Source organism: Semicossyphus pulcher, unplaced genomic scaffold (assembly GCF_022749685.1).
Source record: "Semicossyphus pulcher isolate SPU_LCO1_2020_fin unplaced genomic scaffold, fSemPul1.0.p SCAF_4, whole genome shotgun sequence".
Lineage (NCBI taxonomy): Eukaryota > Metazoa > Chordata > Actinopteri > Labriformes > Labridae > Semicossyphus > Semicossyphus pulcher.
Window position 1 is genome coordinate 22492353 of NW_027211715.1, and position 27930 is coordinate 22520282.

The 27930-nt window shown below is 41.0% G+C and overlaps 1 protein-coding gene across 1 annotated transcript; it reads left to right on the top strand.

Annotated features, from left to right (window-relative positions):
- Positions 1-3: 3 nt before the first annotated feature.
- LOC138607144 (lisH domain-containing protein ARMC9) lies at positions 4-27755 on the top strand. Its single transcript, XM_069679712.1, has 26 exons — positions 4-155; positions 531-694; positions 919-1044; positions 1368-1538; positions 1850-2005; positions 2144-2236; positions 3635-3659; positions 4074-4231; positions 4519-4617; positions 5397-5432; positions 7824-7858; positions 7956-8067; positions 8205-8297; positions 9701-9791; positions 10730-10853; positions 11050-11189; positions 11914-11990; positions 12639-12713; positions 14277-14367; positions 14665-14717; positions 15520-15618; positions 16619-16734; positions 17512-17636; positions 18720-18825; positions 23219-23409; positions 26836-27755. The coding sequence occupies exons 2-26, from the start codon at positions 620-622 to the stop codon at positions 26856-26858; spliced, it is 2490 nt and encodes an 829-aa protein (XP_069535813.1). The 5' UTR covers positions 4-155; positions 531-619; the 3' UTR covers positions 26859-27755.
- The last annotated feature ends 175 nt before the right edge of the window (positions 27756-27930 follow it).

The window sequence follows — 27930 nt, forward strand, 5'->3', positions numbered from 1 at the left end:
GTTTTAGCGTCCTATCTGTGTACGGTTGCTAGCTAATGGCTACCTGACGAGCTAATATCAGTGCAACGGATGCCCATAACGTCTTGCCGAAATGGATTCTATTAGTTTCAGATATGGATAAATACGTCGTAAGTAGTAAATGTCTCACGTATGAGGTGAGGGTGATATTTATGTGCACTCTTAACGTCAGACAACGTTCACTAATTAGCTTGTCAGCTAGTGCTTGCTTTGTATATTTTTGCTAAGGTTGATTTTGTCGATTAAGTTCACTGTTAAAGATAATGGTATAATTTAAAAGTAGAAATTATAATATGAGTTATGTGTTTACGATGTAGTTTACTGCTTTAAATTGTCAGTACACGTGAGAAGTATGTGTTTGTTTAGTTAAACATGTAACTAGTATACTTAAATTTAGACCTTGGTATTGCATGCTTATCCTAATTCTATAATCTGTTATTTGAGTGTCCACACACCTTTTTTATTCTTATACAGTATAATTTACAGTGCCTTGTGTTGTCCTATCCTTGCAGCTTGAGCAGAATGCCTGCTGGGAGCACAAACGTTGTTTAATGCGAGTTTTTACGGCCAATAGAGGGTATTAAGGGTTTCGGACACTCACATGAGTTCCAGGGAGGCAGCCAGGATGGGGGACATCTTGGCAACTGAGGCTGATCTTCTTGGAATGATTAAGGAGGTAACACAATTCCGTTGAGAATGAACACAGAGCAATATGAAAACAAGAATGAGCACCAGTAAAATTTGACAAGATGCACTTTTTTCTCCAAAAACCGAGCATGATATTGTAGAGATTTATCAAGACAACGATTGTGCAGCTTATTTAATTTGGATTACTTACAATACAGCTCCATTCTGCATTAGTTACATGGAGTTAATGCTTCTGTTTTGTTTCTGTTGTAGTTCCTTAAGTTTGAGGACTTTGAAGAGACTGTTCACAGTTTTGACAAGGATTGTAAATGCAAAGGCAAGCTGGTCTCAAAGCCTCAAGGAAGTGCTCTCAGAGACTCAAAGACTCTCATCATTCAGGTAAATGATACAATAACCTGTCGTTCCTGCAAGATTGTCAATTCTTTGTGGAGGTTGCAGCTAAGGATGATCAGGAGGAGTGGTGGAAAATAGAAAGGATATTTGCCCACACATTAAAAATTATTACATTGTTTGTTTTTGCAACCTGAGAAATAGGGCCAGGACAAACTGAAATAAAGTATATTTTACTTAAGTTAGACATTCTGTAGTTACTTCTGATTACCATGTCTCTAAACATTGCTGTGCCTTTTTAAACGGGTTGCCCATTTTATTGTTTATTGCTTTTTTTCTCACCCACTTTCCTTTAATTCTGACCTTTCTAGAAAGACCTCCTGAGCTCTTTTGATGATGGAGACCACAAAGTGTTCTTTGAACTTTGGGCAGACAATATTCCCTCTGAGGTAAAGGACACAGACCCCGAGGCCCAGAGCCTGGAGTTCTACCTTCACATCCACTTCACTATCTACCCACTTCGGCGGCACCCTGGTAGACACGTAAGTAAATCATTTTTAATTTGTTGGTTTATAACACAAGAGGTTTTGGCCTATCAGCAAAACAAATCCTTTTAGGTCCTGGAGCTGAATAAAATTATGTGCTATTTCTTAAATGTCCACTAAGCTGTGCTACAACCTTTTGTCAGTTGGCCATCTATGATGCTGCACAATACAAGCAATCATTTCTAACCTCTGTGATACATCTTAAACATTAGGTCATTGCACTGTTGCACACGTTTGCATGGATGTACAGTTAACTAAACTAAAATTAGTTGTGAACTTGAATTCTGAACTCCTGAATCTGTCTGCAGGACCGAGATGAGTTTGAGGGCAGGATTTCCCACTTCAAGCAGTACCTGGAGACTCGGGGAGCAGCACTGAGCCAGACCACAAAGTTTCTGCCTTACTATGCCTTGCCTTTCGTACCCAACCCCACCGTCCACCCCTCCTTCAAAGATCTTTTCCAGGTGTTTAGCCAATTATGAAACATTAACTTGTTGTTAATTGCTAATTTGTTTTTACAAATGCTGCATTAATTACTTACAATGAATAGATAAAACAAGGAATAACTATAATTTCTCATAATCTATATTATGATTATTTAGGACTCGTGGATACCACAGTTGAAGGATAAGCTGGAGCAGTTTCTGTCAGTGACACTAAAGCCGTCCAACACCCCGAGACTGCTGAATTTATATGTATCCTTCTTTGTGACTTGCACATTACATTGCTGAGAAAACATCAGGTTACAGATTGGTGACTTTATATTTGTGTTTAGATGTCTTTGCATTTCTCAGTGACTTATATTGTTATATAAATGTTATATAAAAGAACAAAAATTTTCACCTCAACTTTATAGTTGTTGCTGAAAAAAAACTTTTGAAATGCTGAATTCAACTTCTTGCACCTTTTCAGAATTGGATATTTGGCAGTGAGATCCTAATAAACTGCCAGTAGTTAACTGTGTTCATTCAGCACCTGACAGTCCTCACAGAGGGGCCTTAAAAAAGGGCAGAACATCTATTAATCATTTTTGTCAACTCATCAACAGGGACAAATGTCTCTTGAGTTATTCTTTAAATAGTCAATCAGCTATTGTAAATTATAAAATCTAAATGAGAACAACTCAGGGTTTTATCACAGGCCAAGTACAGAGTGGTTTCCAGTCCCTCTTCTGGCTGAGCTGTACTTTTAAATCTCAAATAAAAAGCTTTTCTTTTGGGGACTAAAGAATTCATTAACAGTCAAGACTGTAGCCCTGTTTCTGATCCTGCAAACATACTGTCTGATTTACATTTATAAATGGCTTATAAATGGTTGAGTATGGCAAGACTTAATCTGACACTCACGTTCAGTAATTCAGAGAAGAAGGGAAAGTGTAGGATTATAAGAAGTGTTGTTCTTACTGGAAACCCTGTGGATCGACTTTCTTCCTTGTACACTCATGAAACTAAACCCTCTCCCTACTGGCTTACCTTCAAAGAAGATCACCTTAAAAAATAATAACATGAGATAATTATCTCATGGATTTATCCGAAAAACTCTGTCCTCTCTGTATGAACAAAAGAGGTTCTCTAACGTATTATTTTTCACTGTGCAGACACCGGAACTTTCAGCTGACACAACATCCTCCCACCAGGAAATTCACAGTTGGTTGAGTGGTTACTCGCTACCGTGACATTCAAAAAATCATCTTATATATATCCCACTATAACCTGGCTACCTGAATGCATTTAAACACAATACATGTCTGCTGTGTTTGCACAAGATAAGGTTTTTGATATAGCTCTATCCAGCCCTTCAAAATAAACTTACATTGGTCCTACATCAACACATAAATCCCTTCATACATCAAAGGAAAACAATAAAACCTAACCTCAAGTGACTGGTGTTTGCCCTCTTCAAACAGGATGTACAACATCCGCTGTGTTTGTCTTATTTCCTGTCTGACTAAAGCAAGCCATGGCATCTTTACATAGTCTTACATGGTGTGTTTGTAGCTCTGGATAAGATTTGGAAAAAGGAAATCATAGCTGAAATGTTTAATTAGCGTTCACGTCAGTGCTGATGTGTATTCTTTAACAGACATCACACAGAAGGAGGGAGGAAGGAGTACTAAAGGTAATATCCTTCTGGAATAATCTCCCTATTATTGTTACATCTGTCCCTCAATCTCATTACATCAATCGTGTAGATACGGACACCAACTGTAAACTAACAAGATAACTTGTGGTTGTCAGTGCCAGCTACTCAGGGATTACTTAAGCAGTTGCTGTAATGTGTTTATCCTTCTTCTGGAGTAAAACTGTCAATTTATTATAAATAAGTGAAAGCTTACACTAATTTATGTGGGTAGATGGAATGAAGGGAATCTTTCCCACTAGACTTGTGTTCAGTCAGTGTTGTAGTCGTTTGTCGAGTCGTGGTCGAGAAAGGTAAATATATGCACCCTTATAGATAGAACCAACATCCCCTTCTGTTACACAGGGAATGTCCCTCATACTTGTGTCTGAATGTGTTTGTGTGACATCATAGAGGCCATGCAACAGTTACAGCTCCAACTGGTTGAATCGGACCGGCGCATCGCTAGCTATGTGCGGAAGTACAACAAGATGCAGGCCGACTACCACAACCTGATTGGAATCACCGCTGAGCTGGTGGACTCATTGGAGGCCACCGTCAGCGGAAAAATGGTAAGTCAGCTTGATTGCGGGGCAAACAAACACACATTATAACACACATGCTACAAGCACACGACACAAATTGCTAATGGGGGGTTTAATCAGGGTGTTACTCATATGCAAAGGTCACAGTTGTATGAAAACACCTTTTAAACACAGAGTGTGGCTTTGAAACAAAGTATAAACACATTTTAATATTTGATACTACATGACACTTCTGATAAACAGGCACATAGAAATAGCAACCTCTCCCCATGCGTAATTGCTTAAAGCTCAAGGGGCCTGCTGTGTTTTTGCAGATCTCCCCAGAGTACCTGCAGAGTGTGTGTGTCCGCCTGTTCAGCAGCCAGATGAGGCAGAGCGTGGTGCAGAGCACTGACTTCACCAGACCTGGCACTGTGAGTGAGAGCACACGGACCACTTTCTCCCTTTTCCTGCTTTACACCTCACAGGTAGAAGAATGACAAAACAAATGGCCTCAAGGCAAGATGATTTGAGTATAAGGGTGGGAAATATCAAGGGGGGATCAACAGTCCGTCATCAGTTAAGAGCCACAGTTTTACTTATCTGCTCTGACGTCACAGGTTGTATTATTTTTTTTCACCGAGTTGACTTTGTGTTTGAACAGGATTGTAAAAAAGGAGGGGTTTATTTGCCATAAGATGTCCTCCTCTTGCACACATTGTCCAGTGACTTTGAGCTTCGCATTCATCCTGCAGTTTGCATCCTGGAAAAAGCTGACCGGATCCTGGTTGTGCAGTCATGCACCCATATGTTGAGGGTTTATTGTAAAGCTAAATACACATGGCTAACTCTGAATGCAGGGCATGAACAGTTTTAACCAGCACAGTGACACACGATGTCAAATGTATCTGTGACTAGATCAGTTAGAATAAAAATTATGCTTATGATTGATTGCAGGTCAAAGTAGCAGGTAGAGAAATATTCGAGTTACAAAGCAAACAGCAGGTTGGAATGTTTACATCCTTAAGGCCATTTTGGATAGCGGTTGCACACATATAAAAACTATAGAATCAAATCTGTCCTCAAACATCACGCTTGCTGTCAGTGGCCTCCATTGTGCTGCTTTGTGAAATCTCGTTTCTTCTGTTTTGAACTGAAAACTTCTCTCTGTGTGTTTGTGTTTTTTGCGTGTGTGATGCTCTTGTCCACAAAGGGATATTACTCTATGAGTCCCTATGATGATGGCTATGTAAGTTTCATATGTTTTCATCTTTACTTCCTGACATCGCTCAGGTCCCCATTTCTCATCCTGCTTGTGCCTCGCCGCCACGTCTCCTTTTTCTCTTCCTCCCCTCCCTGTCTTAAATCTGCTCCTCCTCCCTCCTTTACTACAGATATACATTTCTTGGCCTGCCTTTGTTCTCCGCCTTTATTCCCTGCTATTTTCTTGTGGTTTCTACTAGATTGTCCTAGTTTAAAGGCCTCATTTGTTGTAAGAATGACCTCTTTTGTGAGGCCACTTGTTAAGCCAAACAAAAGCGTCTCTTTCAGGGCGTACCTCATCATTAAATTTGTACGCAGACGTTGTTCCTCCTCTCAGCTCTCCTTATTGTCTTTTTTTTCAAGGGTAACCCTGTCCGTTTTCAGTTTTCTCTCCTTACCATTTGTTTAACGTTCCAGTTTTTCAAAGAATTCAGACAGACATTATGACAGGTACATCACGTTGTTAAACAGAGTAGGTTGAGTTACATGTTTCTGAAAAGTTTAATTGTTCTTAAAGGGCTAGTTCCAGATTTGTAACCTCAGTCCTATCAAGCTATTATGGGGAGCTAATGCCATTATGGTAGAAAAAAAAAATGCAATTTCAATCTGCGCCTTTGGAGGACGCTATCCGCTTCTCCAATGGGTCCTGGAAAACCTCCGCCAGACAACGTAAAACGAGTCATCTGACGGAGGCCAGGGAGCTTGTTAAACTACAATTCCTTAGTCTAGGACGCCCGCCTCCGATGTCATGTATTGTTCAAAATGATCAGGTAGGAAATGTAGACTGCAGACCCGAAGATTTTTTAGACGATCCACCGGTATATTCTCGTCGTATTTCAGATTCTGTACCGCTCTGAGCCATTGATAGGATTTCACTCCAGCGTCTCTCGCTGGGCCGTTCCTTTCAGAGGGAGGCTCTGCAATGCATGCTGGGTGTTGTAGGAATGTAGAATGGGCGAAACCACAAGCTGTTTGTACAACTTTCTCCACAGCTATGGCGTCAATTTCAAATATTATTGCTTCTATCGATTACAGAGAACACCAGCTTTGACTGACAGTGGATTTTTCCAAGGGCCAATTGCTCCTTTAACATCATTAATAGCAGGCATCTGTAAATATATGTTCATATCCCTCTCTGATTGATGAAGTCAGCAGGCATTAGTAAACGTTCGGAAATCTGAGAGACATGGAGAGCTGATATTTCTTCTTACATAAACATGTAACTGTTCCACTTATCGCTACATAAATCCAAAGTTGCCCCTTTATGTCTTCATGACATTGAGATAAATGTCTTTTTTCTGCTCCGCTCTGGGTATGCCTGTCGGAGGGGGTAACCTTATATGAGACGGGGGGGCAGAGCCGTCTACTTGTACAATAACTTGAACAATAGTCGGCCCTCGGTCGTCCCCGCGGTCATAAAAGACTAAATGTGAGATGACACGTTAAAAAGGTGAAGAGGGTAAAGACACCGCTTATGTAAACTGTGCATTGTCAGAGAATTCAGGTCATGCTTTTGTGAAAGTGACCAGCTAAAATCTGTCAGATAAATCATTTCGTTTGACCCCACTCAATAGGTGTGGGGCTTTCCTGTTAGAGAGATATATATGCACAGGCTTGTGTCTAGTTGTCACTCTCAGTAGGGCCCTCCAGGTTTGAAGCACCCCAGTGTCAAATGTCTCAGGGAAACATGTCCCCTTGCCCTTGAGCATTCTTCAGGGGAACTGAAATGTTTAGACAGAGAGGAATTTGGGAATGAATCCAGGTATCAATGCTCTCGTCCACTTCCGTATTACCTACAACACACCAAAGCAAAAATGTGGCCGGACCACCTGATACTTCAGACGACAGGGATCAATGCCTTGACCTTACACTGCTCCCGCTATAGGCCTAACCACCCAGGCTTTAGATTAGATTTCAGGGCCTGAATTCCCCTCTCAATAGCAGAAAACACCAATAAACCTTCCTCCAGACACCCACACCACTACAGCCATAAGTTACTCTATTTAAAGCCTCCATTTCCTTCTCTCTAAAGCAACACTCTGCAGGCCTCCAGTACACGGCTGTTTCACACTAACCTCCAGACCCTGGTGCTTTTTTTATAGCTGACTTATATTAGCATACTTGTCACTGACTGCATGGGCGATGTTGCCAAACTATGTAACCAGGGATTTAGCATGTACCACAAGCATGATGTATGCATGTTTGCAAACCACTAATGACTCGCTTAGACTGTAGCTAAGGACTGATTTAGATAAAGAACTGGGTAAGTACAGGGATCAGGTAGTAAAGATGATAAACATTTGCATGTGTTTTGTTATCCACAATCTAGGCTAAGAGTTTTAAATAATCCAATTCTAAATGTGACCTTCTCTTATAGGCCTCCTCGATGCTACGAGCATCCATTGCACCGCAGTAAGTCTTCCATCTGAAGTATATTACTGCTAATCTGTACGGTTTGATAAGCGGCATAATAAAACATGGCTGATATGCGATTTTTATTACACTGCAGGAGATCCAAAGAGGTGCCGATGCTGCCATCGCTGGACTACGAGAAGCTGAAGAAAGACCTGTGCGAAGGCCCGGACAGACTCCGGTCGCTGCTGCTTCAGGCGCTGCGCTGGGTGAGTTTTTATGTTCTTTTTCACAAAACAGCAGTTTGTGAGCATAAAAAGAGGAGAGTACCGTTCTTATGCACTTTGCATGTCTTATATTTTGATTCTTAGATAAATAGTTTGTCTTATTCTCATGTTTTTTTTAGAGACTGACTCGCTCCCTCCCTGGTGAGCAGAGAGACACGGTGCTTCAGGCCTATATCAGCAACGACCTGCTGGAGCGCTACAGCACCAAACAGGTGAGACTGTAGGACGACCGCTTTAGTGTACCTTTTATTGTGACGTGTTTTAACATTGGAAATCAGTCACAGTAGCACATTTCTCTCTAAATATCTACTATTTTGAACTAGGGATGCACGATATTATCGGCACGTTATCGGTATCGGCCGATATTGGCTTAAAAATGAACTATCGGATATCGGCCAACACGACCAATGTCCCCGGCGCGAAGAAGACCTGAGACCTGTCACCCCGACCGTTGTAACAAATGTGATAAGAGTATCACCGTTACACTGTACACTAATTCCAATACAGAAGAGAGTTGATGATCTCTGCTATTAGGTGTGCGGGAAAAAAATATCGGTTTCGGTATCGGTAATCGGCTAAATGAGTTGTAAAATATCGGATATCGGCAAAAAATCTAATATCGTGCATCCCTAATTTGAACTGAAATGACAGGACTTTGTCTTTCCCAACTTATATTTCATGCAACCATCAGAGTCAAAGCAAAAAATCGCTTCTTGTCCTTTGGTCTCGCTTTCTAATTAATCTCCAGGGTTTCATTTCAGGCAGGCTTTGAGACTTTGGATATTAACTCTATGCTTCTGTGATACTGTTTTTATAAATGCCTACCACAGTGTTATCCCTTTTAACCTTTGTAGCTACTGTTTATTTGAAGTTTCAATCTATTGCAAGTGAATCACAATAATGTTTGTGTAAGAAACTTAAAAAACGTATTGTTTCAATAAATCAAATTCAAATTATTGTCCCAACAATGAAACCATTTTGACACCAGATTTTACACATTCTTATCTAATGTAAGCGTGAGGTTTTAATCGTTTTAATAATGTCTTTAAATACGACAGGAGGTGTTTTAAGTTCCCAGCGTCGGGTTCAGTCGTATTCTCTTGAGCGATTTCCTTGTCTTGTTCAACAAAAGGCCAGACTATAACAAAAAGATTATATTCCAGATTTCACCCTCTCAAGAGGCTTTCAGAGGCCACATGTCTTTCTCACATGCTTTATTGTCTTCTATTATTTTCTCGTCACATTCCCTTCCACTGGACTTCAGCCATAGGGCGCCATATTAAAGACAATCCCTTTACAGAAGGGAGTAAATGATCCTCCCCTCACACCTGAGCTCTTTGTCTACGTACTTAACATTGTGATCCAAGCCAGCTCGGAATAAAACCACTGTGGAGAGCCACTATAATAGTGGTAGCGTGTCATTTTCTAAAACAAAACATAAAAACATAAATGTGCTGTGTTTGACAATGATTGAAGGCAAAATAAAACTACTGTAAGGAACAGAATGGCTAATTGGAGAATTTAGCAAGAAAACCTGTTCTGACTGTGCATAATGTTACTGATTGTATCTGAAAGGTCTCAATTTTAAATCACCGTACATCTTCTGTTTTCATAGAAAACTGTGCTTCATTTAATGAGATCCAAGAGCGAGATTGTCCGGCAGTACGTGGCTCGCCTCATCAATGCATTCGCTTCCCTTGCGGAGGGTAAGTGCTCAACTATCATTACGCTCAGTTAAGCATCATTGTTTCTTTGTAACATGAGTCATTGTCTGACTGGATGCATTACGAGACATAGATTCAAGTCGGAACTGACTTTCTTTTATCTGACTTCCATTCAGGTTTAAACGCTAATGATCCTCTGCAGTACCATGCCAGTAACTGCTGAGGGCTTTTTGTGTTTGCAAGAATACATTTTTATTGTATGAAAATTGTACAATAATAAGTTGGTTGTGGTAAGATTATTTTGTAAGAAAGTATTTAAGTTCATCCTTGAAAACACGGACACATTTTTTGTGTAATTTGAACATTTCTTTAGAATAACTTCCCCACTTACTTACTTGGCAGCTTTAAAGTCAAGCTGAAACGGCATTTCGAGAGTATCTAGCTTCCGTATCGTGACGTATTTCCGAGTGAAACAGGACGTGCAGGCGGGACATCTCATTAGAGGGATTTGATTTGATCGTTGAGAAGTGGGCGTAGACAGACGTTCTCCACAGCGCAGTAGCTAGCTAACTGACCGAGCGTTCTTGGTGCTCTGCGGCTAAATGTTGCAGATTGATTGGTTGAAATTATTTGGTGCTAACTTACGTAAGCACGCGTGAAATTTAGTTTTAGCGGAAGAAAAAATTATCAGATTTTGATATAAGAATAAGAAGAAATTGATTTTCTGTATTTTTTTTGGCCTATATTGTCAAATAGACGCACAATAGTACCGGGATGTGATCTAAAAGGATTAAAATGACATTTTTCATTTCACCTTTAAGTGTATAATTGGGTCCAGTCAGATTTGTTGTTGTTAAAGGGATTCTGTTGTTTTCATTAATGAAGGTGCAACTGCTTTTAAAACAGAATGATGCTGCCCTTGAAAAAAGTGTATTTCTTGTCTTTTGATCTTAAATCCATGTTTCTGTCATTGTTTACAGGTCGTGTCTACCTCTCCCAAATCCCCATTCTTCTCAGACTTCTGACAGAGGCTCTCAGGACGGAGGAAAAAGACTCCCTCACTCGAGAGAATGTGTTGGTAGCCCTGCAGAAACTCAGCCTGAGGTATATTTTGATATGACTGTTGCTTCTGTAAAACCCTGAATGCCCAATTTTTTTAGGTTAACCAATCACCAAAGTACATTTAAAAGGACAAGGAACCTAACTGTTTTACCTAACGGGACATATTGTTGAATAGAAAAAAAGCTTTATACTGTACTGTTGACACAAAAAATGTTAATATCGTCTTCGTCTTTGTTAGGAGGAGCCAGCAAACGGCCATGATAGCAGACGATCTGATCAGCTGGCTGGTGGATGAGCTGCAGGACTCGGACTGCCTGAGTGACTACACCCTGGAGTACTCTGCAGCTCTGCTCATGAACCTGTGTCTGCGAACAAAAGGTAAAGGCGAGGGCCAGGTAGATACACACACAGAAACACAGATGTACAGTTGAAGACAAAACCATTCAAGTTTGTTTTTCAAAGTATTGTAACTTTAGGAATTAGCTGAAAACATTTAGGACTAGAGTCTGTGTTAAAGTGTTGCAATTTGATTTATTTTGTTGCACCCACATGTATGCCAAAATACCACTCTGTATTTAGCTGGCCTTGCAGTTCTTTATCAAGGTTTCTTGAAGTGCAACCAAGACAAACACGGAAAAAAATCAGTGTTTATAAAAAGTCTAAACGTCAGCATAAATCAATTGTATTTCTTTTAAAGCGGCAGAGAGTCTGTCTAACCGTGTTCTTGAATGATGTTATTAAGGGCAGAGCAAGGGCCATTAGGTTTTGGATGTACAGTCCATATAAAATCTTACTTCTTGGTGCACTTTCCTTTCTACTTATTTCCTCTCACATCATGTCTTGAGTGTGTCTTTGTTCATGTCACATAAACAAAGACACTCTCCCTCCTTATCGACACTGCCTCTATTTGTGTCACAGCTGCCCGGGGCCTACTTTTGAATTGCGTAGCAAACTACTGCACTGCATTTGATTTAGCAATGGTTTTAATTTTTTTTATTAATAATTCTATTCTAAAACAAACAACAAAAGTTGCATCTGAGTGTAAGCAGAATGTGTTCTTTGTGTGTGTGTGTGTGTGTTTTGGATGGCCGTCTCTATGCAGGAAAAAGGAAGTGTGCAGAGAGCGCCAAGCATGTGCTAAAGGTCCTAACTGACCTCCTCGGACACGAGAACCACGAGGTGACACACACATCCGTCTACACTTGCACACGTCACATGCACGATGCAGAACAGAGTCATAAGGGTTAAAAACATGGACAGCGCATATTTATACTATTAACACAGGCAGTACAAGGGGCGAAGGATTTATGCAAATGCAGGATCCAAACTGTAAAAGCATCAAGTGTTATCTAACAGGAGATAAGTTTGCAGTGCTTAACACAAGCCTTACTCCTAATGTCAAAGTGTTGTAAATACATGAACATAACTTCACCACCTGTGGAACTGTCAAAGCAAATGTCAGTACCACTATAACCAAATCAGACACATCCAGGCTTGCTGTGAAGTTAGGTTTATGATGCCCTGCAGAATGTTTGGCAATCTTGATAGATATAAATCAGACTTTTGTGAAGTCTATAAAACATTAACAACCTTGGCTTTATAAAATTTTATGAAAGGTTGTCAACAACCTTGGAGGGCAATTAACTCCAATGTCAAGTTTTTGTCATCACTACAGCATGGCTTTACATACTACATAGTGCATTCTTTCCTCTTTGTACCCATTTTTTCTTGCTTCTACACGTTCACACAAGCTGTTAAAAAAACACTTGACCTCAGGCCATATAAATATAGAAGCCGCGTGTGTCTGTGTCGCTCTGCTTCCCTCAGATTCGACCATACGTGAACGGAGCCCTCTACAGTATCCTGTGTATTCCCTCTGTGAGACAGGAAGCCAAAGAGATGGTGAGATAGCACAAATGTCTTCACCTGCTTGCAGGAAACAGACGCAGTTTGTGTTGTTGCTCTGCATTTGTCTCTTTATGTCACCACACGGCCAGTGTTTGGAGGGGAAACGGCAGGTGTTCGCTGTCATATGACTCAGTCACTGAACCGCCGGATTCAGTGCTTCAAACTGACTCAGAGATGTCATTGTTCTTCATGCAGTGAAATTTGGAGCTGCAGGAAAGAACTTATGGGGCTGGATACATCTTGTCCAAAAAATATTATATTAAAGCAGATGCCCCTGACATTAATGATCAGTATGGTAACACTTTATACTAAATTCCTTGTAATGAGTGTTAGTTAATAGGTAATAAGACCCTTATAAATCCTTATAACATGCTTCTAAACATTCAATATATGTTAATAAGACTATATAAGTGTAAATAATAAAGGGTTTATTACCGTAAATAAGGCACTGATCTTGCTTTCAGTCCAGTAGCTGCAAAAAGGCACAATTAACTGTTAATAAGTGCATAGTTAACAGCTAGTTACTGCGCAATAAAGTATGTATCAATCTTAATAAAGCATCTGTAAGGCTTAGTAAAGGCTTAACAATGGCATAATAGGTAAGTGAGTAACACTCCCTGAATGAGTTTGTAATGCTATTATAAACAATTATAAGAAACTTATTAGGCTTTTATTATTATTATTGCTTATAAATGTCTTATAATCTAAAAATAAACATGAATATGGTACTATTATGAACATCTATATAGTCTTACTAACATACACTCACCGGCCACTTTATTTGGTACACCTGTTCAACTGTTCGTTAATGCAAATATCTAAATAGCCAATCACATGGCAGCAACTCAATGCATTTAGGCATGCAGACATGGACAAAACGATCTGCTGAAGTTCAAACTGAGCATCATAATGGGGACCAAAGGTGATTTAAGAGACTTTGAACGTGGCATGGTTGTTGGTGCCAGACAGGCTGTTCTGAGTATTTCAGAAACTTCTGATGTATTGGGATTTTCAAGCACAACCATCTCTGGGCGAAAATGCCTTGTTGATGGCAGAGAGAGAGAAGAGAATGGCCAGACTGGTTCGAGCTGATAGAAAGGCAAAAATAACGTTAAATAACCACACGTTTATAACAGACGTGTGCAGAAGAGCATTTCTGAACGCACAACACATCGAACCTTGAAGCAGAAGAACAGGAAACTGAGGCTACAATTCACAAAAACGTTGAAAAAACGATTTCTGCTGCGACATTCGGATGGACAGAATTTGGCGTAAACAACATGAAAGCATGGATCCATCCTGCCTTGTATCAACAGTTCAGGCTGCCGGTGGTGGTGTAATGGTTTGGGCCCCTTCGTACCAATTGAGCATCATTTAAACGGCACAGCCTACCTGATTATTGTTGCTGACTATCCCTTTATGACCAGTGACCAGGGTCTTATTACCTGTCAACTAACTCTTTTTACAAGGACCTTGATATAAAGCATTATCATCAGTATGAACACAGTTAAAATACATTGCATGACATGTTTCCCTCTCTTGTGTGTGTGTGTGTAGAGTGTGGAGGAGATCCTCCGCTGCTACAGCAAGGAGGAGAACCCAGACCTCAACAGACAGATTGAGTTCATCATCAAGCAGCTGAACTCAGGTCAGTGAAGTCAAAGTTACTCTCCAAATAGACATGCATATGTTTATATATGACTCTATATGTAAATGTAAGAGTATAATACATCCAAGCAACTTAAAGTGAAACTGTGCTCCTACTTTTGGGCAGCTGGTTTTGCCTAGACGCTTTTCTAATTGTATCTTGAGATATTTTGAAATATTAGAATTAACACTCTATGAACCTTCAGAATGATATTTTAAAATAAAGTACCAACTGCTTTTGTTCCTGGAAAATTTGCTGACTTGTTTCATCCTCGTGCTCTGTCTGTGTTCCACCCAGCGGATGAAGAGGGGCCCGAGTCAGACGATGAGGAAGAAGAAGATGACAATGATGTAAGTCTTCCCCTCAACCCTCAGCCCGTGATACATCAGTGCTTTTCTCCGTTACATTAAACACCCATCCAGACATCAGTTAACACAACCGCACCAAAATTTTAACAGAAATAGGTCAAACACAGAGAAATGGATATAAAATGAGGGTGAGAGGAGGGTCAACCAGAATAGAACACCACATATTTGACACCTTTCCCAAACCTGTAGATGGCAATCTCAGCATGACACAGATATTGGGTGTCTCCCACCTGTGTGTTTCTGCATGTGCCTGTGTGTATAAGGGGGGGGCGATGGGCCTGGCAGATTGAATTCTGTGGGAAAGTGGGTTATCAAGATAAGGTATATGGTAGTAAGTTAAAGCAAGAGGTGTGTGCATGTGTACAGTGTGTGTGTGTCCCCTTGTTCCCCTCGTGGCCGCATAAGAATTCCTGAGTGTGAGTGCCCTTATTCCATTGCCTCTGATCTCAGATGTGGTGTTTTTGTAGCTGCTATCCATTTACCCCGGCTATAAGGGTGAACGGATATATGTGGACCAGTGTGGAGGCACATTGTTCTCCTGTTGGTCGCTGTGTGACGTGGTGCCAGGCATTGTAAAAGTGTTTAACCTAGTTCTTAGACTTACGGTACATCAATGTTTCCTTAGAATTCCAAACATAGTCCAGTAATTAAGGCACTACCAAAGCAAACGTACACACCAATATTTACTAATTATGTTTAATGCTCTCATTTCTGAAACGCACGTAGTCTGTCTACCAGAAATGGTGTCATGAGTATCTGATTTGCAATCCTTGTCTTTTCACAGGAGGATTTAATGGAGGCAGACCTTGATATAGAGGAAGTTCTCCAACCACAGCCCAGGGAACTGTCTGGGGAGAGTCTGCTTACAACCGAGTACCTGGGAGTAAGAGAAAAAACACACTCACTACACTCCTCACCGTGCAATATGCTGTTAGCATGTCGGTGGGAGAGGCAGCTGCACATGAGAACAGAGCACGTTTAGGTTTGGTGGTTGGGTGTGCTTCACAGTTTTAGCCTGTTCAAAATGCAGTTAAAGGAACTGATACCTGCGACAAGGGGAACTGATAACACTTATGCTACATTGTAAGCATGCCAAAGACACTAGCCAGTCTTCTTGAATTGCAAGATTGTCTCCTTTAAAGTGATAATCTCAAAGATTTTCATTTCAGTAAATGTCTGTTAAGTCACTATCTATCGCCGAATGAGGTAACACAATGGTGATTGAGCCTATGGCCCGCTGATGAAAGCCTTTGCATTTGCAGTATTACAGACTGGGTGTCTGGTGCAACTTTCACACAAGCGGCGCCCAGTTAGTGATGCGTTTTTCCATCAGTCAGAAGTGCAGTAATCTACTATGGCTGAACAAACAAAGAAAAGATCGATGACTACAGATGACAACTTCAAAAATAAGTGAAAATCCAAAGAAAAAGAAACAAATGCAAACGCTCAGATGAAGGCAAACAGTCTAAAAAGGAAAGCGACCGTCAGAGAGGAAAACCAAGAGTAACAGCCGGAGCCAACCGTCACACATGCAACACTGTCTGGATATCTGGGAAGTGTGCTCCTGCAATAACCGCTTATCAGCAAAGAGCGCCAAAGAGAGCGAAACTGAGATCTTTGAGATTATAAATTTAACTTCTTTTTATCAGGAAGAACGTTAATATTGATGCAAATCATAAAAAGTGTTTACTGGGCTTGAATGATTCTTTAGATCCTTGTGTCAAACTAGTTACTTCACATGCTAACCCCCATTTCACAACTTTGACAATGATCTTGAGATTGTGAGATGAGTCATGTACACTAAACATACAATAAGCCCTTTCTCTGCATTCTGTCTGTCTACATGAATATTCTTGTCTCTATTTGTGTGTGTATTTGTGTAGATTATGACCAACATGGCAAAAGTAAAGAGAAAGACTACCCCTCTGCAACAGCCATGTGTTGATGAACCCCTACAACGGCCAGTCACCCCAAGTTCTCATCGTAATGCCAATGCAGGGTAAGTAAAAATACACACACACACACACACACACACAGTGTCAGACAAGCCTTATTGGATTATATGTGATGACTGTGAGTGATTGACAAAAAGTGTGCAGAGTAAGATTTAGTTTCTTGCTCTAGGTGCTGTAATTGTACAATATACAGGTACAATAGGGAGTCATTTCATCGTAATGGGAACAAGGGAATACAACATTTAGATCCAGATTTTTGATGTCTAGCCTCTCTAGGCGGATCAGTTTACAACAGCACAGGTGGCTCGGAGTACATTTTGACAATGTGCTGCCCCCTCACAACCATCAAAACTAGAATAGTAGGTCAAAGAAAGAATGGGTTCTCATATCGTCATCAATCACTGCGAGCATGGCTGAATTGTTCATGTAAATGAGTCAGCAGGAAGAGACTGCAACTGGAACCACTTAGTACTGAAAGGCAGATCACTGTCAACACAAACTGTAAGCTAGACCACAGGAATAAAAGAGAGAGTATTATTTTAGAGTAATGGATATGACAGCTGAGTGGGATTGGTGTCTCTCACATGTACTGGCCCTAGAGATACGGGAGCATCAAATCGCAGCAAGTAATTGATACATTTGTTTTTTAACATTGTCATAAAGCTCCTTTAGATATGAGATTGAAGTTTTGTCTGACGAGAGGGTCTGTAGAACTATTAAATCATTGGTTTCAAAGGGTGATGAGAAAAATTATAATGTTACTAATATAAATATCCTGTTTTAAGTTCTTACCAAACCTGTGTTATTCGTTCCACGTGTAGGGATTATCGATCCGGCAGTCAGGGGGGCGATGGAGGAAGCCTGCCACCTTCCCGACACAACTCCCGACCTCCTACGCGCTCTGGCAGCCGCCCCAGCACTGCTGACTCCCTACGTCACAGCATCGGTGGGTGGAGGCTATTAACTTTCCCCTTTTCTTTACTAATACATACATAAATCTGACACAAGCAGATTTCACTAAGTAAAGTTACATGCCTTTACAAAATTGCTGTGGCTGTTCATCAGATGTTTGTGAGTCAGATTACTCACACTTAATGCACTTTGTGCGCACTGAGTTGCTGCATATTTGTGGGACGATTTAATTTCCCTTCCACCTGCTGATGGTTATTTGGTTTACGTAAGATTTATTTGATGTGATGCCTGATGTCCACTAGGCAAAAAGCTCCAGCAGCTTCCTGTGAAAGCAGAAGGAATAAAGACTCAGAGAAAACAGGCACCAAATGATTATTGACATGTTAGGTTTGCAGCAATCTCGGATCCCATCGGCTTTAATGTGACGACGATATAGCCTCTGGGGACAATGGTGAACATGCCGGGCATGTAGCCAGTGGTTTATACAGACTTACTTTTCCACGTGCTGCACAGAAAAATAAACCGTTTTTCTTGTGATTTACTTCAATTAATGGGTTTTGCCTTTGCCGAAATTTCAACATCATGATGCAGAAAAAAGTAAAAATGAAGCTTTGTCAGGTCTGTCCTGAAGGCTCCCAATGCTGAACGGCTTTCGTGACACCGCGTCAAAGGAATTTATCGAGCTAGATTTTTTTATCTAGAACGGATTGTTAGCTGAACTTGCTGCAGATGTCTGTTTAAAGAAATTAAAGAAGGTAAATCATCATCAGATAGCTCCTGATGGGAGCCGGGATGTCCCCCTGCTTTTGCTCTTCACACAAACTGTTTTTCCTGCATACGCCGCAGCCTGCTGGTACGTGACTGGTCAATATTACTCGGATTACAAACATAGTGCAAACAGAAACCAGAACCCTAAAATCCACGTCCCTGCCCATAGAGATTAAGTTTACATTTACACTAATATCAGCATTTATCATGTGTTTAGTGGTGAAAAAAATGTCTAACATGGCTGTTACATTGTTTTAATTAGGTATAGTTAATTTGAAAGCCAGATAATTTGGTACCGTGTTGATCACTTGTACGCTCTTCTCTTTATCCCAAACAAAAATACACTTAGATTCTGAATGTGGCCGGTTGTCCCAGGAGTCAGAGCTGGACGGGCCATATGAAGGGCGAGCTAGAAAGGGACGTTCCCAGGAGGAACACAATGGACACTCTGCCAGGTAAACTGACACACATAAGAAAACGAAACACATAATACAAGAATCTGTGTGCTTTTATGAATGTTGCTGACATTTAAAAACTGGAAAAGTAAAGGTTTGCCTAATGAGCTCAGCAGGTTGCTATGTTTGATGATGTTGATTAGGATTGTATACTCATTTTGTATTCATATTATTTTGTCGCTTATGATTTTTTTTTTTTTGCTCTATAAAATTAAAGAAAATCGTTAAAAATGACGGCCAAAGTTTTCCCGAAGCCCCGAAGACTCTAGAGGAGTAACAACATCAGAAATTATTCACATAAAGAGGCAAGGAATCAAAAAATTTCAACTTATTTATTCTTTAAAAATTACTCAATGGTAGGAATGCACAATATTATCGGCACATTATCAGCATCTGTATATAATGGCTTGAAAATTAAATATTGGCATCGGCATTGCCCATATTTTCCGCCAAAACAACACTTTAATTCTGCCTAAATGCTCGATGATTCCCTAAAAAAGCTTGACGTAATGCTACGACATTAACTTGGTGCGAGTGTGCGCACGCACTGCCTGCGCAAAGTTATCAACTTTATACAAATAAAGACTAAAAAGTCACAGAAACTCGAGCCAATGAATTTAAGTTGGACAACTTTCACAACTCTTAACTAGGTAACAGTTCCCTCACATTCTCGTCATTTTACCGGACTTAAACATACATAAACATCAGTGCAAAACTAACTTACATGCTCATGGACACACACACCATAAAAAGAGTCTGTCAGCGATCACTGATGTCTCTGTAGTTGGTGCAGTAAACAAGTTCGGGCATGTCTCCCTCACTGCCATGTTTTGGGGGGATGCTGCATTCAGGTGCGCTCAGAAACGTGAGTGATCAGACAAGTGACCTTTTGTACAATGCCTCTTCTGTCAGGCGTGAAGAAGGGTGCTGTATGGCAGTTTTTGGCCACTACAATAAGAGCAGGCATGATATCAATTCTACTACAGGGGAGACTTGATGTTCTCTGCAATTAGGTGGAAAAAAACATGTGCCTGATATATCGGGATGGAAATCGGCAAAAAGGGTTGGAAAATATCAGCATATCGGCAAAAAATCCAATAACGTGCATTGCTAATCAATGGTATTCATAGACCAGCAAATTAATTGAAATTAATTGAGGCATTTCTTAAACTAATAAGACATGTAAAATGGGCATGAACACAGAAATGTATATTATCAAGGTATTTGTCTGGAACACATGTTGTACATAGCTTTTATGAGACACAGAACCTAGATTACTACATCATCATGGATGTTCTCAACATTTCATATCATACAATCCTTATGCTAATCATCTAATGGCGGACAACCGGAGAAATCCTCTCAGAGGCAGAGTCTCAGCCAGCATCTAGCAGTTTCCCACCATGTCAGTAACAACACAGTTTGTGTCATCATGAGCGTATAAGCTGGAACCATTGGAAAGGGTGAGGGGTTCAGCCATCGCCGAGATGACTATCTGGAAGTCTTTCTTCACGTATGTCACTGATCGTGACAAAGACTCATCCCGGTAATCATTGTCAGACAAAAATGGAGGATGCTGATGAAGATCTTCAACTCGAAGATTATTCCATGTGTAAAACATGTTGTGGCACATACTGTGCAAGTACTTCAGCAGCAGTAACAGGGTCTCAATAGGGCCATCGTCACATCTGAGAAGGAAAAAAAGGCCCAGCTAGATCCATAGGCTGGGTCAGTTTCTGAAAACATTAGTTGATAATCTAGAAGATAAACCCTGTGTGTCTTTCTCCTCTGTCTGCCCCAGAGTGGCTGCCTGAAATTCTGTTTTTGACTTCACATTGAGCACAAAAAAGTGTTTGAAAACAACAATTATAAGGCAGTTTTTCAGTGTTGAATCTTGGGCTTGGAGGTGCAGCTGCGTCTCATAAAAGGCACTGAAAAACAGGCTGTTACGGAATTATGCAAATAAAAAATAAAAAGTGCAAGTCAGCTGAGGTGAAACTCAGATGAGTGTCTGGTCTGTGTATTTGTGTGTCTGTGGAGAGAGTTGGCACGAGCGTTGCTCCACACCGACGGGTGACTCAGCACTGCCAAGCTGGTCTGTGAGACTGTGACATGCGTTTAAACGAGCAGCGCCCACAAAGGGACCCATTCAATCGCAGCTCCCCTGCTTCTCCTCTCCTTTAAATCCCAGAGGAACTTGACTCCCGAATCCAGCCAGGAGTAATGAGTCCCAGGAAACCGCTTCAGTTATCCCTCCTGCCTCCCCCCCAGGAACGTAAAACACCTTCACAATACAGATTCAGCAGCAACGTCTCGAGCCAGTTTGAAGACTTTTATAGTGAAAAGACGCTGCCATTGATATGTCGGTGGACAGAATCCTAGCAACACAGAAATTGGGCAAATACCAAATAAGAAGATTTATATTGAATTTGTTTTTCAGTAACAGACATGCTTGTAAATGATTTGTAACATTCAGTTATACCTGATGATATCAGGGGTATTGGAGCCAATGTGACTCCTGTGAGTAGAAACAATTATGAGTGGACTGAAATCCATCCTTCTATTATGGTATAGGATTGCTTCACAGGATGTGGGTCCTTTGGCTGCTGGCTGATAAGGACATTAGCGTGGCTTGGACATTCACTGTGTCAGACTGGAGGCAGACGAGACATTTTTTCATTGTGATCCTTCTCAGATGTACAGAGACATTACAACCTATCGTGTTGTTTCAGCAACAAAATTCTTTCTCCACTGCTCACTATAAATGTAAATAAGCTGAGTATAATGTAATTTGCATCAAAGGATGCAGCCATAAAGTGTAAATATGACAAACGTCAGAGCTCTATACCCTTCTTTGTTAGCTGAAAGATAAATAATGATGTGTGAGTTAAACATCCATTTTTACAGTTCCTCGTTTTACAAATTTAATTTGTTATTAAATATGTTTTATTGTATCAAAACCTTCGATTAAGGTTAAGAAACAAGCAGGTGAAGTGTGTTCCTTAAATGTCTGTGTGGTATGGATGATCCTTGTTCCTACTGAGTACAGTCTGGCATGCTATCATCAGAAATGACGCTGGATGCTATCAAGTGTCAAGGGCAAGTGGCTCATGCAAGGTTGATATTATACACATGGCAGGCATGATTTTGTTACTATGAGAACCCTCTGTGAAATTTGATCCGTTCATGTCTGATGTTTCTCATCAGATAAAAGAATGACCTCTCTGATCCTTCTAACCGTAAGCGTGGGTGAAACCACCCATTCTTTGGGGGGTGATATCCCCTCCAATACTGAGAAAATACCAATCTGTCCCCCCCTCATATACAGTAGAAATTATGTCCTCATATCTGCACCGTGTCAACTGATCGCTCTCCTGTTATTCCATATTTATTTTCCATTTATTTTCCATTTTCCATTACGCTTTAAAAAAAGGACGATCTTTGTAGGGATCATTTCTGTAATGTTGGCGGACACCTGGAGTAACAATCTGAGCCAGTGGCAAAAACAAGCACTTTTAGTGGACGTACTTTGATTGGGCGCAGTTGCCCCTCGGTTATACTGCAGCCATTATGTATCACGGCGGAGGCAGAGGCCATCAACTGGACCGATATTGTTCCTGTGAGTTATTTTCGACACACACATTTGTACAAATAGGACCCAGGTTTAAAAATACCGCACTTCTCCTTTAAGGAAAACATAAGTGTGTGACACCCCTCCCAAGTTTACACTTGCGGCCAAATTAAGCCAGCACACACCGGTATGTTCGCCAAAGAAGCGCTCCCGCCTGTGCAGGGTTGCCAGGTTTGCGGATTTCCCTCTGAATAGGGCTACTTTTAAATTGTTGCTGTGGGTTAAATTTTTTTGTCTGCTGGTGCATGCAAAATGACATGAATGCCATCTATAAACATCAATAAAAATAAAAATATAGCAGACAAAATAAAATATAGTGAAGCAACATGATAAGGTATGGTAAGGAGGACAGTAAGCAACTGACCAAAACAAAACCAGGCAGAGGGGCAGCGACTATCTCAGAGAAATCACAGACTATTCCTTTAAATGTGAATTCAAATGGTCAATGTAGTCGTCCAAACGATGTTCTACATGTGCATCTTTTTAAATATTAATATTATATAACTACACAAACAATTCTGGGGGGATAACCCTCATTTGGACCCCCCCAAGGTCTATACCATGGTTACGCCCTTGATTGTAAGCAATGAGAAATAAGAGTCATGAAAGTATAAAGTGAAGGACAGTTTTTGTTACGTTAACCCAGTTTAACTTACTGTTCATTTATTGATAATGATTTTTTGTTATTTAATACTGCTACCAAGAAAATCTAATCATGTATTTCTTCTTCTTCTTCTTCTTCCTATTCCTGTCCTTTACTAGTGGTGATTATAGCCCTGCATTTGCAAGCCAGCCCAAGATTCCCCGTACACCCGACACAGCAGCCAGCCAGGGCAGCGCTCACCGGGGCCGAGGTCTGACGCTGGCACCCCAGTTTTCCCAGTCAGAGCCACAGCAGAGCAGCCGGCCCGGCTCTGCCGCCTCAACGGGAGGAGGTGGACGACAAATCGGAAGTAAGCACTGAAGGTCAATATGATAGCAAAAGTTAGTTACGGATGGTTACTTTAGCCAGGAGTGATTTGGTGGTTCAGCCCTTCAGGAAATCAAATATGCTTAGTTTAAGATGAACTGATATGTAGCTAATCCGGGACAGGAAGTTTTATAAATGCAATATTACAGTAGATTCAGCTGAGCAAGGTGTAAAAATTGAACAATAGCAGATTGCTTGTGGTGAGGCTCACCAGCAGTAAGAGTGCATGTAAAGACAGGCGCGCGTTCTTTCTCTCTTTCTCACCAATTTATCACTGTCCAAGTTTTCTAATTGTCCTGCTCTTTGCAAACAGGTTTTACCAGAACTTTCCTCACTACCTGTTCTGAACACAAAAGCAGAGTTACAATAACACGGGACACGACAAAAGTGTAATTTGCTGTAAATCGCGTTCCAGTTTCCCCCAAGCTCACGTCTTGAGTTACACACAGGGATATCAGCAGTTTTAACAGGAAGTCTGTAACAAAATCTGCATTTCTTTTGTTTATTTAAAGCGTTTACATAACAGTGTTTACACTTCTGTCTTGCATTCATTCACCTACAGTTACACTTGCCACAGTTATACTGGCTTTCATTTTGGACCTGATATGACTGCTTAGGCCACGTATGACTTTATCAGCTGAAACAAATATAAAATACACAGTTACTAATTGTTCCCCACCAGACACAAAGTCTATGGCCCATCCCAACCCGTGACCACATTTTTATTTGCCGTCTCCTTCACATCTTAAGCATAGAACTTGAGTCTGTGCAGGGAAGATGGCCGGATCAGATGCTCTGGTGCTCTTAGTCGGAAGATAAAATCTCTTGGTGCTCTCATGCATCTTAATCGCATTTGATGAGTGATTACTTCCGGCTCTTCTGCCCTTACCATAAATCTTATAACGGGACCTAATGGTTAGTCCAAGCAACCACTCCCCCCAGTGTGTGTGTTTACTCATGAGGTCTGGTAAGTGTCAAACATGTATGACATATGTGAGACTTTTACTGGGAGCATCATGAGCTTTTATTGGCTGTTCCTTGCTAGCTCGATTTTGTCCTTTGCATTTCACTGTAAGGCAGCTCCTGCTGACTGTCGAGCTGTTTTACGTCTTACATTTGCTGCTTGGTTGAGTCTCTCTGAGAGAGAGAGAGAGAGAGAACACCAACCACACGCTGAGACAGGATCCCCTTTAGGCCCACTTTTGTTAAACACGTCCGTTGTGACTGACAGCGACGCTCCTTTGGCTGAGGGAAGATAGAGGAGCCCACCACCACCCCCCCAACTCAGCCAGCACAAACAAGGAAGGGAGCCGCTGCTGGAAAAAACTGCATTATCTTCCTCAAGTCATGTTGACAAGGTGGAATTTACGTGATGAGAGATTCCTGTTAGGCTGCCATGAAGCTAGGGAAAGCGGAGGGAGCGCAGCGGTTTGGACTGTCAGACAGGCCCTGAATGATAAACGTGAGGAGGAAATCAGATTTTATTATCTCACAAATAGAAAGGAAAGAATGACCCCCTTTTTATTTAGAAATCTTAAATATCGAGATGTATTTTTGCCTTGTTTGGTTAAAGTTGAATGAGCCAACATTACCAGCATGTCTCAGCTAAAGGAAAGAAGGGTTTTAATGTCCTAATATCTGCAAGCTGAGGAGCACACAGTGTTCTTGTATCGATGATACTACTTGAAAATGTAGTTGTTTTTACAGTCCAATAATGCAGCTTGTGAAGTCCCCCACACTCAAGTTTTTCTTAGTGTGACTTACAGTGTTGGGGTAACGAATTACAAAAGTAACCCATTACAGTGATATATTACATTTAGCAGTAATGCAGTAATATAACGCGTTACTAATTGGATTTTCGGTAATATTATTACTTTTACTATGTCAAGCAACGCATTACCGCTCGCAATCTCGGATGCCATCAGCTATAATCTGAGACGATATAGCCTCTGGGGAACATGCCGGGCGGTGAGCTCTAAACGACCTCCCGTCAAGACTTTTCCACGTGCTGCATTGTTACAGAAAGAGAAACCGTTTTCTTGTGATTCACTTGTTATAAACAGGTCTGACCTTTGCCGAAATTTCAACATCATGATGCAGATTTGTAAGAAGTTCAAATTCAAACTTTGTCAGGTCTGTCCTCGAGAGGAGATTAAGACTTTTAAAATGCTTGTTTGTTGAACGGAGGTCGGATCGATCTGATGCATTCAAGAAAGTCGGGAAATCTGAACGCTGAACGACTTTTGTGACACAGCGTCAAGGGAATACATCTCAAGTTAAATTTTAGATCTAGAACAGATTGTTAGCTGAACCTACATGCAGATGTCTGTTTATAGAGATTAATAAGAAGCTAAATCGTCGTCAGATGACGCTGATGGGAGCAGGGATGGCATTACGCATGGATTACGTTCCGCCTGCTTTTGCTCTCTTACTGACTGTCTCTATTTACAGATTCTAGAATCTGTAAATAGAGACAGTCTACTATGTAGAATCTGGAAATAGAGATTATACCACCTGAAACTATGTTTGTTTAGGCTACATGCTTTATTCATCCACAGCACGCCACTCCGACCAGTGTGCCAGCAAAAAAAACATCCAACGAAGAAGAATCCCGTTGCCCAAATTAAATTGAATGGCTGGCTGAGATTTACTTGCACTATATCATCACACTGCATGTTAATGTAATCGCTGCTCCCAGCAGCAGGATCAGCACCTTGGCGCTCGGTGTCTCTGTCCTTGTCTCTGTCCTCCTCAGTCCTGCCTGCTATGTACAAGTTGGTTGATCAACGTTTGGGTTGACTATCATAATGATAACACGTCGGGCGGGTGCACGTATTAAACAGAACCTGACCGGCACATCATGAGAATGCAATATGCTTCATTAGGCTGTAGGCCTACAATATCAGGCACTAAAGGATATGTAATGATGAACTGTAAACTTGAGCTAATCTATAACAAAGTTCCCAACAGTGGTGACTTACATGTTAAAACCTCACCGTGCTGAATGATACACATGCATAGCTTGACGCAGAGAGGCAGTTTTCACATTCTTCTGCTGAAGGGGATGTGGGGGGGAATGCTTCTCCGTCCTCACCTTCAATCTCAGTTTAACACATGAATGACAATGCAGAATTTTGTGACATCACAACTGGTCTGGGGGGCCTATCGGATCCAATCTGCAACTCACATAACTGTTTTTTTGCACGTCATAGATTTACGATTTCAATGGTTGAAAAATGGAAAAAAATGTATTTCATACAGAGATTTTGTGTGTCTTAAAAACCATAGGGAGAATCTGAAATAAGATATATTTTTTGGGAGAGGTATAAATGTGACTGTGCTCTACCTCCTTTTCCCCTTCATTGCCCCACCCACCTCATTTCCCTCCCTTTTCTCCCTCCTCCTCCAGGCAGCCAGTCGAAGAGGAGGTGAAGAGGGAGCTGTCACCATGGAGTAGCGCTATCTCCCCCCGAGCATCAGGCTTCCTGTAACATCATCCCCCCAGGTTGCAATCAGGGTCAGAGCAACAGAGATGGTCCAGGATCCACAGCAAGAGGAGGAGGAGGAGGAGGAGGGGCTTGAACAATGTGAAGGATTGTCGCTCTGCATTTCCCCCCCCCCCTCCCGCTTCAGCACAGACGTCTTCTTTTTCTGTAACATGATATGAGGTCATACAATAATCACAACTCCCCAGGTAATGGATGGTACACGTAAATATGTGTGATAGCCTCCAGGCATTAAAATCCTGTTTTACAAGATTAAAAGTTGGAGCGGTACAAGATTAAATGTTTCACTATCTGCCTTGTCACGTATGGTTTTCTGACAGAACTACATTCCTTTCCAATTTCGTCACATTGTTGGTGATAACAGAGTTGTCTTTGAATTGATTGTACAGATATTTTAAAAAAAGGAGTTCTCATATTCTTATGGTCTGAATTTCATTACGTACTGTATATATAGATTTTTGACCGGGGTGGAAAACATCCGTCCACATAAATAAATAATTGTACCAGCTCATATTATCTCATATCGGAGTAGCTGCTCTCGTTTATCTCCAGGAAATGTTTACAACAAAAGACTACGGTCTTGACTTGAGTTGTCAGGTAGTGCATGTTTTTAAGTGCTCATTTTTAAAATACACAACCATCCAGATAACTTGAATTTGTGTGCATGTCTTAAATCCAGCATTTGTTGCATTGTAAATTTGCACTGTTTTCCAGGTGTGGTGATGTTCAGCATATTTATGTCCACTGCTGCAGTGTGTCGTATTTTTGTAGTAATTGATTTTGATACTTTTGAAGTGGTTTCAAATAAATGTGTGACAAGTCACAGATCTGGTCATTTCTCTATTTGATGAGGTGCTGAAGGATTTCTAGCTACATGCTACGTCCCGATTGGCTGCTGCCAATGCTGCATTCACATGGATTCAGGCAAATGATAGACGGCAGACCAATGACTATATATATAGATTCTCAATCTGAGCTCATTGTATGGAATTGATGCC

What these genes read in the sequence shown, in the direction of transcription:
- LOC138607144 (XM_069679712.1), top strand. Translation starts at nt 620, where the DNA reads ATGAGTTCCAGGGAGGCAGCCAGGATGGGGGACATCTTGGCAACTGAG. An exon ending in CGAGACTGCTGAATTTATAT is followed by an intron (nt 2,237 to 3,634) that starts GTATCCTTCTTT and finishes GACATCACACAG; the next exon opens with AAGGAGGGAGGAAGGAGTAC. An exon ending in GACAGGAAGCCAAAGAGATG is followed by an intron (nt 12,714 to 14,276) that starts GTGAGATAGCAC and finishes GTGTGTGTGTAG; the next exon opens with AGTGTGGAGGAGATCCTCCG.